The sequence below is a fragment of the Lemur catta genome, chromosome X (genome assembly GCF_020740605.2).
Source record: "Lemur catta isolate mLemCat1 chromosome X, mLemCat1.pri, whole genome shotgun sequence".
NCBI lineage: Eukaryota > Metazoa > Chordata > Mammalia > Primates > Lemuridae > Lemur > Lemur catta.
Genome location: NC_059155.1, coordinates 34,778,279 through 34,794,620, shown reverse-complemented (window position 1 = coordinate 34,794,620; position 16,342 = coordinate 34,778,279). Strand labels below are relative to the sequence as shown.

General features: G+C 40.0%; 1 protein-coding gene across 1 annotated transcript; it reads right to left on the bottom strand.

Moving 5' to 3' along the window:
• Positions 1-4,804: 4,804 nt before the first annotated feature.
• Positions 4,805-15,872, bottom strand: LOC123628196 (zinc finger protein 75D-like). Its single transcript, XM_045537838.1, has 5 exons — positions 15,507-15,872; positions 14,079-14,271; positions 13,263-13,354; positions 12,803-12,929; positions 4,805-5,766 (listed from the first exon to the last, which is right to left on the bottom strand). The coding sequence occupies exons 1-5, from the start codon at positions 15,870-15,872 to the stop codon at positions 4,805-4,807; spliced, it is 1,740 nt and encodes a 579-aa protein (XP_045393794.1).
• Positions 15,873-16,342: the final 470 nt, after the last annotated feature.

Below are 16,342 nucleotides of genomic sequence, written 5' to 3'. Positions count from 1 at the left end.
CAAAGACAATATAAAAAAGGAAAACTATAGACCAATATCTTTCATGAACGTGGATGTAAAAATTCTCCATGATAGCAAATTGAATCCAATGATGTTATAAAAAGCAGTATACAATATGATCAACTGGGATTAATTACATTTGTCAAAACCCATAAAATGTGCAACACAATGAGTAAAACCTATACAAATCATGGACTTCAGTTAATAAGAATATATAAATATTGGCTCATCATTGGTAATAAATATTCCACATTAGTGCAAGATGCTAACAATAGGGGAGACTGTGGAGGGGGGCATATGGGAATTGTCTATACTTTACACTCAATTTTTCTGTAAATCTAAAACTGTTGGAAAAATCATCTATTAACATAAAAAATTAAGTTGGGTGTGTAGATTAAGTGAGCAGTTGTCAAATAACCTAAGACTTTGACTATAATGTAACAAGTCTGTGTGTGTCAGGTGTTTAACAGTGTTATCCAACAATGTGCCCATAATGTCCCCAGTCCCATAACATTCTTAGTAGATGCTGTGGGGCCCCTGCTGTACCCTGTACACCTGTCTAATCACCTCCCCAAAGCTCAGAGCAGTGAGCTCTTCTCTGAGATTGTTGAATTACATAAAATGTGATTTGCCAAAGAGAAGAACTCATTAAGTTGAATATGGTTGGATTCCCTCCAAACAGAATGCAGCAAAGGCTGCATCTTCACCATTACACTGGGCAAATTTGGAAAGTAAATGAGAATTGCAAACTCCTCTACAGAATAATAGCAATGAGAAAAATGCTAATCCCTAACACTTGGAAACTGATCAATAATTAAAGTGTGACTTCATAGCCATGAATATGATCCTAGAGCCATTCTGTGAGGGAGCAGAACAAGTATAAGTATCTTTCCTCGGAGACGCAGAAACCAAGACTCATTGGAGTAACCTGACTTGCTCAAGGTCTTGCTGGTCCTTAGGAAAGCAGACAGTCAGTGCTTGGACCTTCTGATTCTTAATGTAGAATGGTTTCCATTTGATCACACCCAATCTTAGCATTTAATGGTAGAGGAAGTGAATACAAAGGCTTCCTAAAATACCCATGTTTGCCAGGGCTGCCGTAACAAAGTACCAAAGAGTGGTTTAAACAACATAAATTTATTCCACAACACTATGCTACCCATAATGCCATAGTTCTGGACTGAATCCACTCTGGTCTGGCTCCCTGAAACTCCTACAATAGGCTGCAAGTCTGTTTTGTCTTCACTTGGCATCTGTCGGACATGTAGAGGCCACGACTTTCTTGCATTGGGATTCTTGGTGTCTGACTCCCGTTTAGCTGTCCCTGCCCAACAATCTGGACTTAACAGAAGTAGAGGCAGGAATATAACGCACTTCTTACTGACTACAGGGAAATAGAGGAGAATTGGAGACTTAAAAGGATAAATGTGAAAGTAGGGACTCTGAGGAGATGCAAAGGAGAGGGGACCAAGGTGTATGACATAAAACAGAAATATTTTCAGCTTTATTACCAATTGTTGAGAGCTAATTAGAAACACATAAATATGTGCAATGATTTATACACTGAATAATCAGTAAGCATTTTCTGTAAGGCAGGCACTGGGTGTGGGGCAATGAACCAAATGTGATGTCTTCCATCTGGGACCTCACAATGGCCTGAGAAGTCCCAGCAAGTGAATAAGTCGAACTCAGTTCCTTAAGTGTGTCAATCATCTTGTCACCCGTTAATATACTGTCTTGAATTAGGTAGAAAGTTTTATAAAGTTTAATCTGAAAAAATACTAGCCATCACAAATAATTTTAAAATCAGAGAAGGTGAAATTTGTTGTTTTGGATTTTATGCTAGAGGGGCCTGGCAAGTGCTGAGTGTCCAGTGCTTTTAAATATTTTCCAGGATCCTAATGTTAGCCAGGCTCTGGGCCAAGTACTTCGGGTGAATACATTGAAATCACTCACCACAAAAAGAGCCTACAGTAAAATGAAAGCAGGCATGTAAACTAGAAAATACATCTTACAAGAACTGGTATAAGACAGTTGACCACTGAATGCTATTAGAGCAGAGGGAACATATTTTAAGCAAACTTTCAAGAAGGAAAGGACTTTTCAAAAGACACGATGAACTTTCAGCTGAGTTTGAAGGGGGAAAGGAATTTACTAGGTTTTATAAAAGAGAGGAGAGATGGGAAAGGACATTTAGAAGGAAGGATAGTACTTGAACAAGGTACATATTGTCAAGATAGTGTATTAAGCAGATGGATTATGTCCAGAAATTAGATATATATGTGGAATAAGATGATGCTAGAGAAGTAGGCAGAGGCCAGTTTGTGAAAGACCTTGTGTCCTACACTAAGGCATTTGAAATTCATGCTGAAAGCACTGGAGAGCTCCTGAAGAATTTTCAACCAAGAACATTTTCATAACTGCAGCTTGTTCTACTCTAAAAGCAGTGTGCATGATGGACTGACAGGGACAAGAGTGGAGGTAAGAAAGTGAGGAGGCTAAAGGGACACATGCTGTTTGTCCAACATCACAGCCATCAAGGTACCAGCTCTCTCCCATTCTTATATGCTGCTCAGGCCACACATGGGGGGCTCCTGTGTCTTCTTCTAACCTCAGGAGTGGACACATGACCTCAGGCCTGCATAATCAAAATACCTCTTTATCATCTTATCCCCTACCCACTTGGGCCACAGTGATGGATTTGGGGTTGGGCTTGCATCTTTTGCTATTTTAAGAAAATAGCTTTTGTTGAACTATCAAGAAAGATTCTTTGGAATGGCTAGCTGAAGGTCTTGTACAGGCTCAGGGCTGCAAGTGGCTGTCTTCCTACTAAGAGAAGCTGCCTGTTGGAGAGAAAGAGTGGGTAAACAGAGTCCCGGTGAAATCATATGAACCTTTGCATCCAGAAAGCCGGGAAAAAATTTCACTCTTGTGACTTCTCTGTTACATAACCCAATAAATTCTTTCTCTTCCTCCTACTCTTGCTTTCCTTTTTGTTTTTTCATTGTTTCAGCTAGTTTGAGTTGAGTTTCTTATACTGAAAACTCAAAGTCCTGATTAATACAAGGTCCACTATAGTAATCCAACTGGACAAGTAGACAAAGTTTATTTTCTTTCCTAAATAAATAGCTGAAAGATGATGTTCCAAATGTTTACAGAACATGTACTGTGGCCAATCACTGTGTCAGGCATGTTCACATGTGTGTCTTATTTGATACTAACAGCAGCCCTGAGAGGTAGGAACTATTATCCCGATTTTACAAACCTGAAAACAGGCTTAGAAAGGTCTCTTGGTGGCAAAAATATCTGAAGGCATTTATTCCAAAAAAGTGAACACTGGCCATTTCTGGGCAATTTGGTAACAAAGGAGTTTTGTTTAATACTTAAATTTAACATGAAACATGTAATTTTCATTAAAAATTAAAATTTTATGAAATGCTAAATAAATATATGGAAGCCTTGGCCAACATCCTAAACCAGGATGACATAGGTATAAATCCCAGTCTTCCCAAGTCCCTTGACACCACATTATCTTTCCTTAAGAGATAGTCACTTAGGCCAGTGGGGAATTGAGGGAAACCAGTAGCATCAGAAAGTAGTTTTCATCTGGCCTGGCTCTGACTGGGGCCCTCCCTCTAAGCCACATGCCTTACTTTGTTCTCATATCAGATGTGCACCAAGGCTCAGAGGCCACAGGGCTCTCCATGCCATTCTTAGTAAATCAGTTTTGCAAAGTCTTGAGACCTTCTTGCAGAGCATTCAGGTATATAGGGTTGTGACTGAGCAACCGCGATGGGACTCCCTTTAGGCCCTGGAGCAGTACGGCACCAGTCTGAAAGCCTGAACTTCACATAATGAAAGGCAAAAGAGTCTGTTCACCATTGTCATGTGCTTTCTAGAAAGAGACAGATACCTGGATGATGGCCAGACTGCCTCCCTCACCATTTCATTCTATATGCCTGTACTGAGAGGATCAGCAGGAGGAGAGGTATCAAGTGCTTGCAAGGTCCCTAGGACTGTACTGGCATTCAGGCCTTCTCTGCTGCTGGGAATTCCCTGACAGAAGACATTGCAGCAGTGGGTACTCAGGAGAGAAGCAACTACAATGGAGGCATTTCTCCCAGGGTAAACATTGAATCCTTTCTTCCTGTTCTAGAGCAAATTTCCCTGAGCCCTGGAGCTTGGTTGTTCATGCAGACAGAATGGTAACCATTGAAACTGTCCCTAACTCAGTAATTCTCTTTGAGCTCCCTTTAGAGAAACTAAATACTCTTATTTTCCATCTCTCCTGAGAAAGAACGAAGAATGAGAGTAGGACTCATGGCTATCATATATTTGCCAAGGACCTTATACCTGAAGAACTTAGATGACTGAGGGTGGGGAAGATCTGAGTGATCAGACAAATACAGATAGACAGCTACAGATACCTGGAAGCTATATTTTTATTCTTTTATTTATAACATACTCATTATTATCCAAAAGGAGAACATATAACTCTTGAAATACTTGAAACATAAACGCCATCCTAGAAAGACAATGTGAAACAAGTACACATAACATTAAAATTTAAACACAGAAAAATAAAATAAAATAAAATAAAATAAAATATTCATTACGTAACAGTCTTCTGCTAGGCACTGAACACAGAATGCTGAATAAGAGAGACAGCTTAGATTCCTTTCTGTAAAGCATGACATGTACCCCTCCCAAATTTTCTGTTGAGGACAGATTTCTATCATTAGGGGCCTTATAATTTTGTATTCTTTCCTCACTTATAAGGCCAAGCTCAATATGGTGACTTTCCTCAAACTTGAGACACTGGACACACTTCCCTTCTCTTGTGGAGTTTCTGGTGTCTAACAAGGCTTGACCGCCTGCTGAACTTTCTGCTGCATATGCTACAAGTATAAGGCTGCTCACCTGTGTGGGTCCTCTGGTGTTTAATAAGGTGGGACTTCTGAACGAAGCTTTTCCCACATTCATTACATTTAAAGGGCTTCTCTCCTGTGTGAATTCTTTGGTGTGTATGTAGATTTGAATTATCACTAAAGCTTTTCCCACACCATGAGCATCTATATGGTTTTATTCCTTGGTGTATTATGAAGTGCTTATTACGATCTGAACTACATCTAAATCTCTTATCACACTGCTGACATTTATAGGGTTTCTCTTCAGTGTGAATTCTCTGGTGTCCAATAAGGTGGGACTTCTGAACGAAGCTTTTCCCACATTCATTACATTTAAAGGGCTTCTCTCCTGTGTGAATTCTTTCGTGTTTATGTACATTTGAATTATTATTAAAGCTTTTCCCACACCATGAGCATCTATATGGTTTTATTCCTTGGTGTATTATGAAGTGCTTATTACGATTGGAACGACATCTAAATCTCCTATCACACTGCTGACATTTATAGGGTTTCTCTTCAGTGTGAATTCTCTGGTGCTTAATAAGGTCAGAGCTAACTTTGAAGCTTTTACCACATTCCTGACATGTAAAAGGTTTCTCTACTGTGTGGCCTTTCCCATGAATATCTGTAAGTTTTGGAAGCTCTTCTTTACAAGTTGAAAGTTTCTTTCTTTTCTTCCCTGAAAAAGCTAGACGCCATGTCTGAACCCTGTGTGTATCACCATGATTTTCCTTGTTCGTTGTTTTCTGGGAAACTTCCATTCTGGTCTTTTCTGATACTTTGCATCCTGGTATTTGTATTTCTGATTCAGGAACAGATACAGGCCGATCGTTTCCAGTGTGGTTTTTGAGCATTAACCCTGTTAGAATAAACAGAAGAATCAGCCATCTGTTATCTCAGTACAAGAAAACTACACAAATGGAGAGAAAAGTGAATGATGATTGCTTTTAAAAAAATACAGGAACAAGTTATTTCTAGTTCATTTCTCCTTGATCCTCCCCATTAGGCATAACAACAAACCCATTAAATAATGCTTGAGATAACACAAACAAAATTCTAAAAGTGTTAAGAAAAAGACAAACCGGTTTTGGACCCCAGAACTAGAATAATAATGTAGCAGGCTGTCTTACATCCCCATATCCAACAGAAAAAGGCAACCCAGATACCAGGTTTTCCAACCCTCAACCTATCAACAGAAGGCTTCCTGGGTAGGTTTATTCCCTCCCCAGCATAAATGGGAAACCTGACAACATCAAGCAAACCAGACATCACTGGCAAAGGGGATCAGCCTGGAGTCCTGTCAACAGTTAAGTGGCAAGGAGAGGAACTTGCCCTCCCTACTGGGCTAGAGACTCTCCTCAACCCCAGCTGAAAGATACCAAAACGTACAAGCAGAACTGGCAGTAGGGACCCAGCCACATCAAGAGGAATGCATGGGAAACCTCTTTAATACTGTAGATAGGAGACTCTCTCCACTCAATAGGAGACACCAAAGTGGACAGGCAGAACTGGCAAGAGGGGAACAGCCACAACAAGCGGCCTGGACTATGAAGTCTCTTAATCCCCATGGGTCTGAGACTCTCCTTCCCCACTGAGATACACCCTAGCCTAAGAAAATGCCTTCCACACCCTCAGGCAGCAGCAGCAGGGACCCATGGGAGCCCCAGAAGTACCAGTTAAACCAAGGAGACCAAAATAACACCATACAGGCTCTGAAAATTATCACTGGAAGCATATCCTACAAAACAAGAAAAGAACCTCTATGCTAAACTAAAACAGGGTGACTGTCTGCTAAAACAAAATATTATTTAAATAGGACCCAGACTCTCCTAACATCATAGACAAAATGATCAAGCAATGGAAATATGACAAAAATCTAATCAAACTAAAAATCAAAACCAGAAAACCTAAAAACATGTGGAAATGAAACAAAACACTTCTAAATAACCCATGAATCAAACACAAAGTCTCAAGGGATATTTAGAAATAGAGCTGAACTGAGGAAGGAAATCGCAGAGCATGTAAACAGGTGGAAAACCATACCATGCTCGTGGATCGGCACAATCAACACTGTTAAAATGTCTGCACTACCCGAAGTGATCTACAGATTCAATGCAGTCCCTATTAAATTACCAACATCTTTTTTCACAGATACAGAAAAAATAATTTTATGCTTTGCCTGGAACCAGAGAAGACCCTGTTTAGCAAAAGCAATTTTAGGCAATAAAAACAAAATGAGAGGTATTAATTTGGCAGACTTCAAAATATACTACAAGGCTGTGGTTATTAAAACTGCATGGTACTGGCACAAGTGCAGGGAAACAGACCAGTGGAATAGAACAGGAAATCCAGATATAAAACCATCCTCATATAGCCATCTAATCTTTGACAAAGCAGACAAAAATATACTCTGGGGAAAAGATTCCTTATTCAATAAATGGTGCTGGGAAAACTGGATAGCCACATGTAGAAGACTGAAACAGGACCCACTGCATTCTCCTCTCACAAAATTCAAATCACAGTGGATAACACACTTAAACCTTAGGTGTGAAACTATTAGACTTCTAGAAGAAAATGTAGGAAAGACACTTATAGACATTGGCCTAGGCAAAGAATTTATGAAGAAGACCCCTAAGGCAATCACAGCAACAACAAAAATAAACAAATGGGACCTGATTAAATTAAAAGGCTTCTGCACAGCCAAAGAAACAGTCACGAGAGCAAACAGACAACCTACAGAATGGGAAAAAATTTTCCCATGCTACACATTTGATAAAGGACTGATAACAAGAATCTATTTAGAACTCAGGAAAATCAGTAAGAAAAGGTCAAACAACCCTATCAAAAAGTGGCCAAAGGACATGAATAGAAATTTTTCAAAAGAAGATATAAGAATGGCTAACAAACATATGAAAAAATGCTCAACATCTCTAATCATCACGGAAATGCAAATCAAAAGCACAATGAGATATCACTTAACTCCAGTGAGAATGGCCTTTATCAAAAAGTCCCAAAACAATACATGTTGGCGTGGATGCGGAGAGACAGGAACACTCATACACTGCTAGTGGGACTGAAAACTAGTGCAACCCCTGTGGAAAGCATTATGGAGATACCTTAAACACATTCAAGTAGACCTACCATTCGATCCAGCAATCCCATTATTGGGCATCTACCCAAAAGAACAAAAGTCATTGTATAAAAAAGACACCTGCACCCCAATGTTTATAGCAGCACAATTCACAATTGCAAAGATGTGGACACAATCCCAATGCCCGTCAATACATGAGTGGATTATTAAAATGTGGTATATGTATACCATGGAGTATTACTCAGCTATAAGAAATAACGGTGACATAGAATCTCTTTTGTTCTCCTGGAAGGCGTTGGAACTCATTCTACTAAGTGAAGTATCCCAAGAATGGAAAAATAAGCACCACATGTACACACCAGCAAATTGGTTTCCCTGATCATCACCTAAATGCACGTTTGGAAATAACACCAATCGGGTGTCGGACAGAGCTGGGGGCTGGGGGGTGGGGATGTGTGTATACCTACATAATGAGTGTGATGTGCACTGTCTGGGGAATGGACACGCTTGAAGCTCTGACTCAGGGGGGTGGGGTGGCATGGGCAATATACATAACCTAAACTTTTGTACCCCCATAATAAGCTGACATAAAAAAACAGTTGAATGAACATAAAATTACAATATATCAAAACAGATGGAATTCAAGTTGAAGAAGTACTCAGAGGGAAATTTATAGCTATAAATGTTAACAGTAGTAAAGAGGAAAGGCCTCAAATCAATAATCTAAGTTCCTACCTCAAGAAACTAGAAAAAAGGGAAAATAAACCCAAAGCAGCATCCAAAAGGAAATACCTCTGAGGGCAGAAAGCATAATCAATAAAAGTCTTGCTCTTCAAAAAATTAATAAAACTGATAAAACTCTATCAAGATTGACAAAAATACGAAGAAGAAACAGATCGCCAATACCCAGAAGGAAATAGAGCATACCACTACACATTCTACAGCAACTAAAAAGAGAAGAGAATACCATGAGCTTTATGTTCATGAATTTTAAAAGTTAGGGAAACCGGAACAATTCCTTGAAAACCACAAACTACCAGAATTCAACCAACATGAAACAGATAACCCGAACAGCACTATGACCATTAAAGAAACTGAATTCATAATTTTAAAGCTTCCCCAAAAGAAATATCCAGATCCAGATGGTGTCACTGGAGGATTCTAGCAAATATTTCAAGAATTAACAATTGTATGCAATCTCTTCCAAAAATGAGGAGGAAATACTACCCAACTCATTTTATAAGGACAGTGTTACGCTGATACCAAAACCATACAAAGGCAGTACTAAATTTAAAAACAAAAAAACAACAAACAAAAATCTACACACTAACATTTCCCAAGAATTTAAATGTAAAAATTATCAACGAAATGTTGGCTAACTCAGTGCAACAATGTATAAGGAGAATGATATACTATGACCAAGTAAGTGGGATTCATTACAGGTATGCAAAGCTGGTTCAACATTTGAAAATCAATCAACATAACCCACCTTATCAACAAACTAAAGATCACATGTTTCCATCAACTGACACTGAAAAAGTAATTGACAAAATCCCACATCCATTGATGATGTAAAAAAAACACTCATAAAGTTAGGATTTATATCAACTTGATAAAGAATATCAACAAAAACCCCCTAATAGGTAATGGTGAAAGACTTAATGTTTTCATGCTAAAATTGGGAACAAGATAAGGATGTCTGCTGTCACCACTCTTATTCAACACAGTGGATCTAATACAATAAGGCAAGACAAAGAAATAAAAGGTATTGTAGATGACATGGATTGCCTATGTAGAAAATCTCGAGGATTCTACAAAAAAACCTCTTAGAACTAATAAGTGAATTCAGCACAGTCACAGGATAAAATAACAAAACTCAAAATCAATGGCATTCCTATCTAAAAACAATGAACATGCAGAAACCAAAATTAAAAATAATACCATTTATAATTGCTCCAATAAAAATGAAAAGCTATGGCATATACTCCCCAAAACATATGCAGTATATGTATGCTGAAAACTACAAAAAGTTACTGGAAGAAATTAAAGAAGACCTAACTTAATAGAGACATACTGTGTTTGTGGATTGGAAGAATCAACATTTAATAGTAAAGGTGTCAATCCTCCTCAAACTGATGTATAGCTTTAATGCAATTTCTGGTAAAATCCCAACAAAGTTTATTGTAGACATAAATAAGCTTACACTAAAATTTACATGGAAAGGCATAGGCCCCAGAACAGCTGAAAGAATACTGACAAAGAATACAGTGGGAAGAATCATTCTACCCGATAGATATTAAGGCTAGCTATACAGCTACAGTAATCAAAACAGTGCAGTATTGGCAGAGGGACAGACACAGCTCAGTGGAACAGAATAGATGTACACAAATGTGCCCAACTGATCTTCGATGAAAAAGCACAAAAACAATTCAATGGAGGAAGGACAGCCTTTTCAACAAATGATGCTGAAGTAATTGGACCTCCATAGGTAAAAAAAAACAAAAAACAAAAAACAAAACAAAAAACTAAACCTCACATCTTATATAATAATTAACTCAAAATGAATCAGGGACTTAAATGTAAAACATTTTAAATTATAAAAGTTTTAGGAGAAAACAAAGCATAAAATTTTAGAGATAGAGAGGTAAGCTAGTTGGAGTTCTAGACTTGACACCAAAAACACAATCTATAAAAGGACAAAAGGGAAAATCAGTCCTCATCAAAGTTAAAAACTTTTACTTTGGGGAAGCCCATGGGAAGAGTATAAGGATATACACAGACTGGGAAAAAATCTTTGCAAACCACTTATCCAACAAAGCACTAGAATCTAGAATATATAAAGAATTCTCAAAACTCAACAATATCCCACTAAAATATGGGCAAAAGACATTTCACTGAAGAGGACATAGAGATGGGAAATAAGCACATGAAAAGATATAAAACATCATTAGCCATTAGGGAAATGCAAATCAAAAACACAATGAGATATCACTACACACCTATCAAAATGGCTAAAATTAAAAAAGTACTGACAGTAAACACTGGCAAGGATGTGGAGAAACTCGGTCTCGCACACATTACCAGAAGGCAATGTAAACTGATGCAGCCACTGTGGAAAACAGTATGGTACTTTTTTATAAAATTAAATATGCATGAATAATTACCACATGAACCAGCAATTGCACACTTGAGACATTTATCCCAGAGAAATGAAAATTTATCTCTACACGAAAACCTGTACACAAATGTTCATGGCAGCTTTATTCATAATAGCCAAAAACTGGAGACAGCAAAGATATCCTTCCTTGGGTGAATGGTTAAACAAAAATGGTGACATATCAATATCAAGGGATGCTGCTTAGCAGTAAAGAGGAATGAACTAATGATACATGCAACAATTTCGATGCATTTCCAGGGAATTACTCTGAATGAAAAAAGCTAATCCCAAAAAGTTACGTACTTTATAATCCCATTCACATAACATTTTTCAAATGGCAAAATTTTAAGAATGTAGAACAGCTTAGTGGTTGGCATGGGTTCACCGGGTGTGGCAGGGAAGTGTGCATGGTTTTAAAAGGGCAACAGGAGGGATCCTTGTGCTAATGTAAGTGTCCAGTTTACTTTGGAGTGGTGTTGAATACACAGGTCTGCACGTGGGATAGAATTGTACAGAACTAAAACACACACACACACAAATGAATACAAGTGAAACTGGAGAAATCTGAATAAGATCAGTGGATTGTATCAATATCCCGGTTGTGATATCATACAATACTCTTGCAAAAGTTATCACTGTGGGAAACTGGGTAAAGTGTACATGGGTTCTCTTTGTTATTACATTTTAAATCTACATGTGAATCTAAAAGTATCTCAATAAAAACTTCAACTGAAAAAATATAGCAGAATCTTAAAATGTTAAGCCCCTGTAAAGGTTTCTACAAGGAATGTTTCTCCTCTTCCCATGTCTACACTTACCTGTAGGAGACTCTCTAAGACTATCCCTGAACTCTTGGGGACCTTGGATCTATGGTTCTTCCCCTTGCTCTAAATAGATCACTTTAAGTTCAGGATGCAATAGTAATGCTCTGAGAAGAAAACCTTGTGGTCATGGACTGTCATCTTAATTCCAGACTACCGTCAGGTAGAGTGAATAACACTTTTATACTTTTTTTTACTCCAAATGTTTAAATGGGCAGAATCTTGGATGCAATATCTTCTTTATACTCTACTGTGGATGTGGGTAGATATGCAATGAGGAAGCTAAGAAGTAAATGTTAGGCAGACAGAGGAAAGCAACATAGGGAACGGGAATCCCGTTATACTGAAGCAGACTTGGTTAGACATGATAGTGGCTTAGACAAGGATGATGAAAGTGGAAGAGCTTGAGACAGGGCTGGATTCAGGATATAGTTTGCAGATAGAGCTAAGAGAACCTGCCAATGGATCAGCTGCGGAGTATAAGAGAAAGACTGGAGTCAAGGATGAGTGACAGGTTTTTGGCCTCGGCAACTGGGTAAATGGTGGTTCCCTTTACTGAGATGGAAAAGATATGACAAGAGAAGGTTTCTAGGGTGCAGGTGAGGGTACGATAGATCAAGAATTCTATTTAGAATATAGAAGTGAGACACGTGTATTAATAAAAAGCTCCCCTGGTGAACCAGGTAAGCCTTTTCTTTCCCCCCCACCATCGAGCTGAGAACCAACCAGCTATTAGAACACTGGGACTCTCTCACAGGGTCCATTTTCCATCAACTGAGGACATAACATGTTACTCAACTTCTACACAGAAGGAAGGAATATTTACCTACGGCGATGGCATTCTCATAGATATCCTGCATAACATCCATGTAGAGAGTCTTCTGAGAAGTATCCAATAATTGCCATTCTTCCTCAGAAAAATATATAGCCACATCTTCAAATGTCAACAAACTCTAGAGAACAGAATGGGCTGTAGTTTAGTACTTGCCACTATGGAAGTTGTCCTACCACCCATCTCTGAATTACACAGTAGGTCAGGGGCAGAAGAAGTGAACACAAGATTTAGGGGAAAAAAGCGAGATGGCAGAAAGGAAGAAGCAAAGAGGATCAGTAAACAGCCTAGGAGGTGCCCAGTTCCCACAGTGCCAAGCCTATTTGGCTAGAAGACAGTTGGGGGCTAACATGCCTCAAAGCACCTGCTGGACACTATGGGTCCTAGTCAGCAGGGACAAGCAGACACAAGGCCATGTTCAGGTTGCCTGAAAAAGCTGGAGAGTACAGCTCACCTGGGACTTAGGCAAGACGAGCTCAGATGCCATCTTCTGGTCATTAGTGCTTTTCTGCTCAGAAGGGACTAAAATCTGTTGAGCATGCGCAGCTGTAAGTGGAAAAAAGCCAGAGAAAATTTCTCTTTCCTGTTTCCGAACATCCTGAGCTGATTTCTAAAATACATCAGGATGCCTTCAATAAAGACAGGTCACCTTGACAAGTGTGCGTGTGGTGCCCAGAAGTGGCCTTTTCATTGCAAATAAGAACCAAATATCCACCACTCATAGAACTGGTTCCCCAGTTAGTTCACTATTTCTCCAGATTTCGTGAGGGAAATCAGTAAAAGGAAATACATTAATCTTTCCTCTCATAAAATTAATTGTTTATTGAGCTGGGCAAAAAAGGTCTGAAAGTGAAGGACTTAGGTCCCCAGCGTACAGCAGGAAATGTGGAAGACTTTTGTCTTTTATTACTTTTTTCCTGTTGTACAATTGTCTTCACATTCTGCTATTGACAGCTCATGTCTGATCCCAATTTCTCCTGCAACTTGTGAGAGTGAGGGGGCCCCACCTGCCCCTGCTCCATCTTCTTCTCTTCTTTCAAATTTCAGAGGAGCAGAGTTCACAGTGTGAGTATCAGGGTTCTGTGGTTTGGATATTTCTGTCCCCCAGGCCAACCCCGACCTTCACCCACCTTTGAACTACGGTGATCCCACCTGGGAGACATCCCAGCTGCTAGCATGGCTGCACACCTGGAAATTTCCCATGACATTCTAGCCGAAACAATTACTATCACAGCTCCCAGGTGAAAAGAATTATGATGAAGCTCCTCACCTCTTTCATATACAGGATGGGTTTCTTTGTGAGTATTCCTGCCCAGCTGTTCTTGTAGTACCTGGCATGTATTCCAACATTCATTCTGGAACATGCCCATCGGTTGGGGCTCTTCTGGCTTCCGCTTGAAGCCTGGGGCCACTGCTGTTCCTCCCACGAGCACTGCTTCCTTTCCCAGCTCATGGGCTGTGACCTAGAAATAATCCCCATCCTCATTAGCACAGAACTTACTTTTGGTTTTGGGGTGGTAGTGGAGGGAGGAACAAGAGTAGGGCCCAGATTTGGGGAGTACGTGACATTAATGAAAGTAATAAAAAGACTGAAGAGGTACTGTGCCACTATGCTCCCATAAAGAACTATACTCAAAATCTGGGAAAATTAGGATAAAATGGAAAAGGCTATGACTAATGCCACCGCCCCTCCAACCCAGCAGTCCCCATCCCTGTGCACAGAGACCCAGCTCAAGCTATCAGCAGGGTTGGGCAGCCTGCCTGTTCCCCTTCACTGGCTTTTATTGGCTTGGGTCCTTGCCTTAGTGGATTTCTATCTTCTAGTTTTCTCTAAAAGATAAGAAACTGAATTAAAAAACTCATTCTTGTCAGCCAGAATTTCCAATCCTCCCATAGCCAGGGAAAGATTTCATGGGGAAAGAGAACAGAATGGAGGAAAAGATGGGGGAAGAGTAGGGCTCCAACCTCCCTCCACATAATTTGGTTGTAATAAGGCACCAAAAACATGTCCTGCCTCGGATTCTTTAAGGTGGGCTCCTGAGAAAAGGAAGTGTGCTGCCATCTCCCAGAGGCATACCTTGGTTCCCCACTCTCCAGCAGGGCCAAGGACAGGCCACAAAGGGAGGGCACTGGAGGCTCTTTTCTCCCGGCCCAGAGATACGTGTTCCCACTACAGAGGACACTACCCGTCAGCATCCTGATTCCCTCCACTTCTCTGTTGGCATTTGTCTTTTTTCCATATCTTTGTTGCCCTTTTTTTCCTTTTTATTTCTTCTCCTTTACTGCAGTCTCCCTAGAGTTGTTTGATTTATATTTCTGTTTCTCTATACACATTGTCCATTTTTGGGACCTTTTCTCCTTTCCCAACTCTTTCTGGCCTTTTATTTCTGTTTCTGAGAACTTAAGTCTTGCTTCTTTAGCCACGCCAGACTAGGCCCACCACCTTCAATTCACGCTGGCTCTAAATTGGGAAAAAATACATTTCTTTTCTCTAACGCCAGGAAAGACTCTGCCAGGAACTCTGAAACCCTTGGCCTGACTATTACTGCCTGTCTGTGATTTCGGATCCCACGTAGTTGTCCTAAAGGAACAACAGAAGAGTGGTGACTTAATCTGTCTTATTCCCTGATAACCTCCCACCCCAATATATCCACCACTATCCTATTTCATTGCATATGTAAGGAATCCTTTTTCTTACCTCATTCTTTGCTCCATCAGGTTTTCTCTGCAACCATTCTACCAGGAACACAGCCTGTTTGACATTCTGGGGATGATACTTCCGCACCCAGTTCTGGATCTCCCAGGGCAGCAGGGCCAGGAACTGGTCTAGCACCAGCAGGTCGAACATACGCTCTTTGGAGTTAATCTCTGGCCTCAGCCACTGACAGCATAATTTCTGAAGCTGGCTGACAGCCTCGAGCGGTCCAGGTGCTTCATGATAACTGAAGCTCCAGAAGAGCCTGTGAGCGCTCTCAGGATCAAGACCGTCTCTTTGTATGCCGTATTTCTTACTTTGACTAGAGCTCTCTTTCACAGACCCCTTACTCTCCCACATAGACCCCATGTGGAGGTCTGCCTTCAGCTGTCTACTCAGCATTTTCTCCACTGTCCCATACCACCTGACACAGCTGAGACCCCGTCAAACAGATCTTCTTCCCAAGGGCACTGAGGGAGAGCAGGAAAAAAAGTACATGTCAAGAAGAAAGCCTTGTGACATACATTTACTTGCTCTTTATTATCACAGAAAAATTAACGGGAAAGTTCCTGTTCTGCCTCCCCTATAAAATCAACTGCTAAGTATTAGGACACTCACAATGATAGATTATTCAGGAGGTATTAATATGTTTCTCTCCTTTTCTGTGCCTTTGAAACAAGGCACAGCTCAGAGAAGGTAAATGCCAATCAATGTCTTTCTCTCTCTCTCTCTCTCTCTCTCTCTCTCTGTTCAGTTAATAGTAGAGGGAGGGTTGGTGGGTGAGAAAACTAGCACCCATTGGTCAAATGGAGCTTTGAGATTATTTAATACTTAATCTG

What these genes read in the sequence shown, in the direction of transcription:
- LOC123628196 (XM_045537838.1), bottom strand. Translation starts at nt 15,872, where the DNA reads ATGGGGTCTATGTGGGAGAGTAAGGGGTCTGTGAAAGAGAGCTCTAGT. An exon ending in CTGATGGAGCAAAGAATGAG is followed by an intron (nt 14,272 to 15,506) that starts GTAAGAAAAAGG and finishes GATTATTTCTAG; the next exon opens with GTCACAGCCCATGAGCTGGG. An exon ending in TCGTCTTGCCTAAGTCCCAG is followed by an intron (nt 12,930 to 13,262) that starts GTGAGCTGTACT and finishes TCTGTTCTCTAG; the next exon opens with AGTTTGTTGACATTTGAAGA.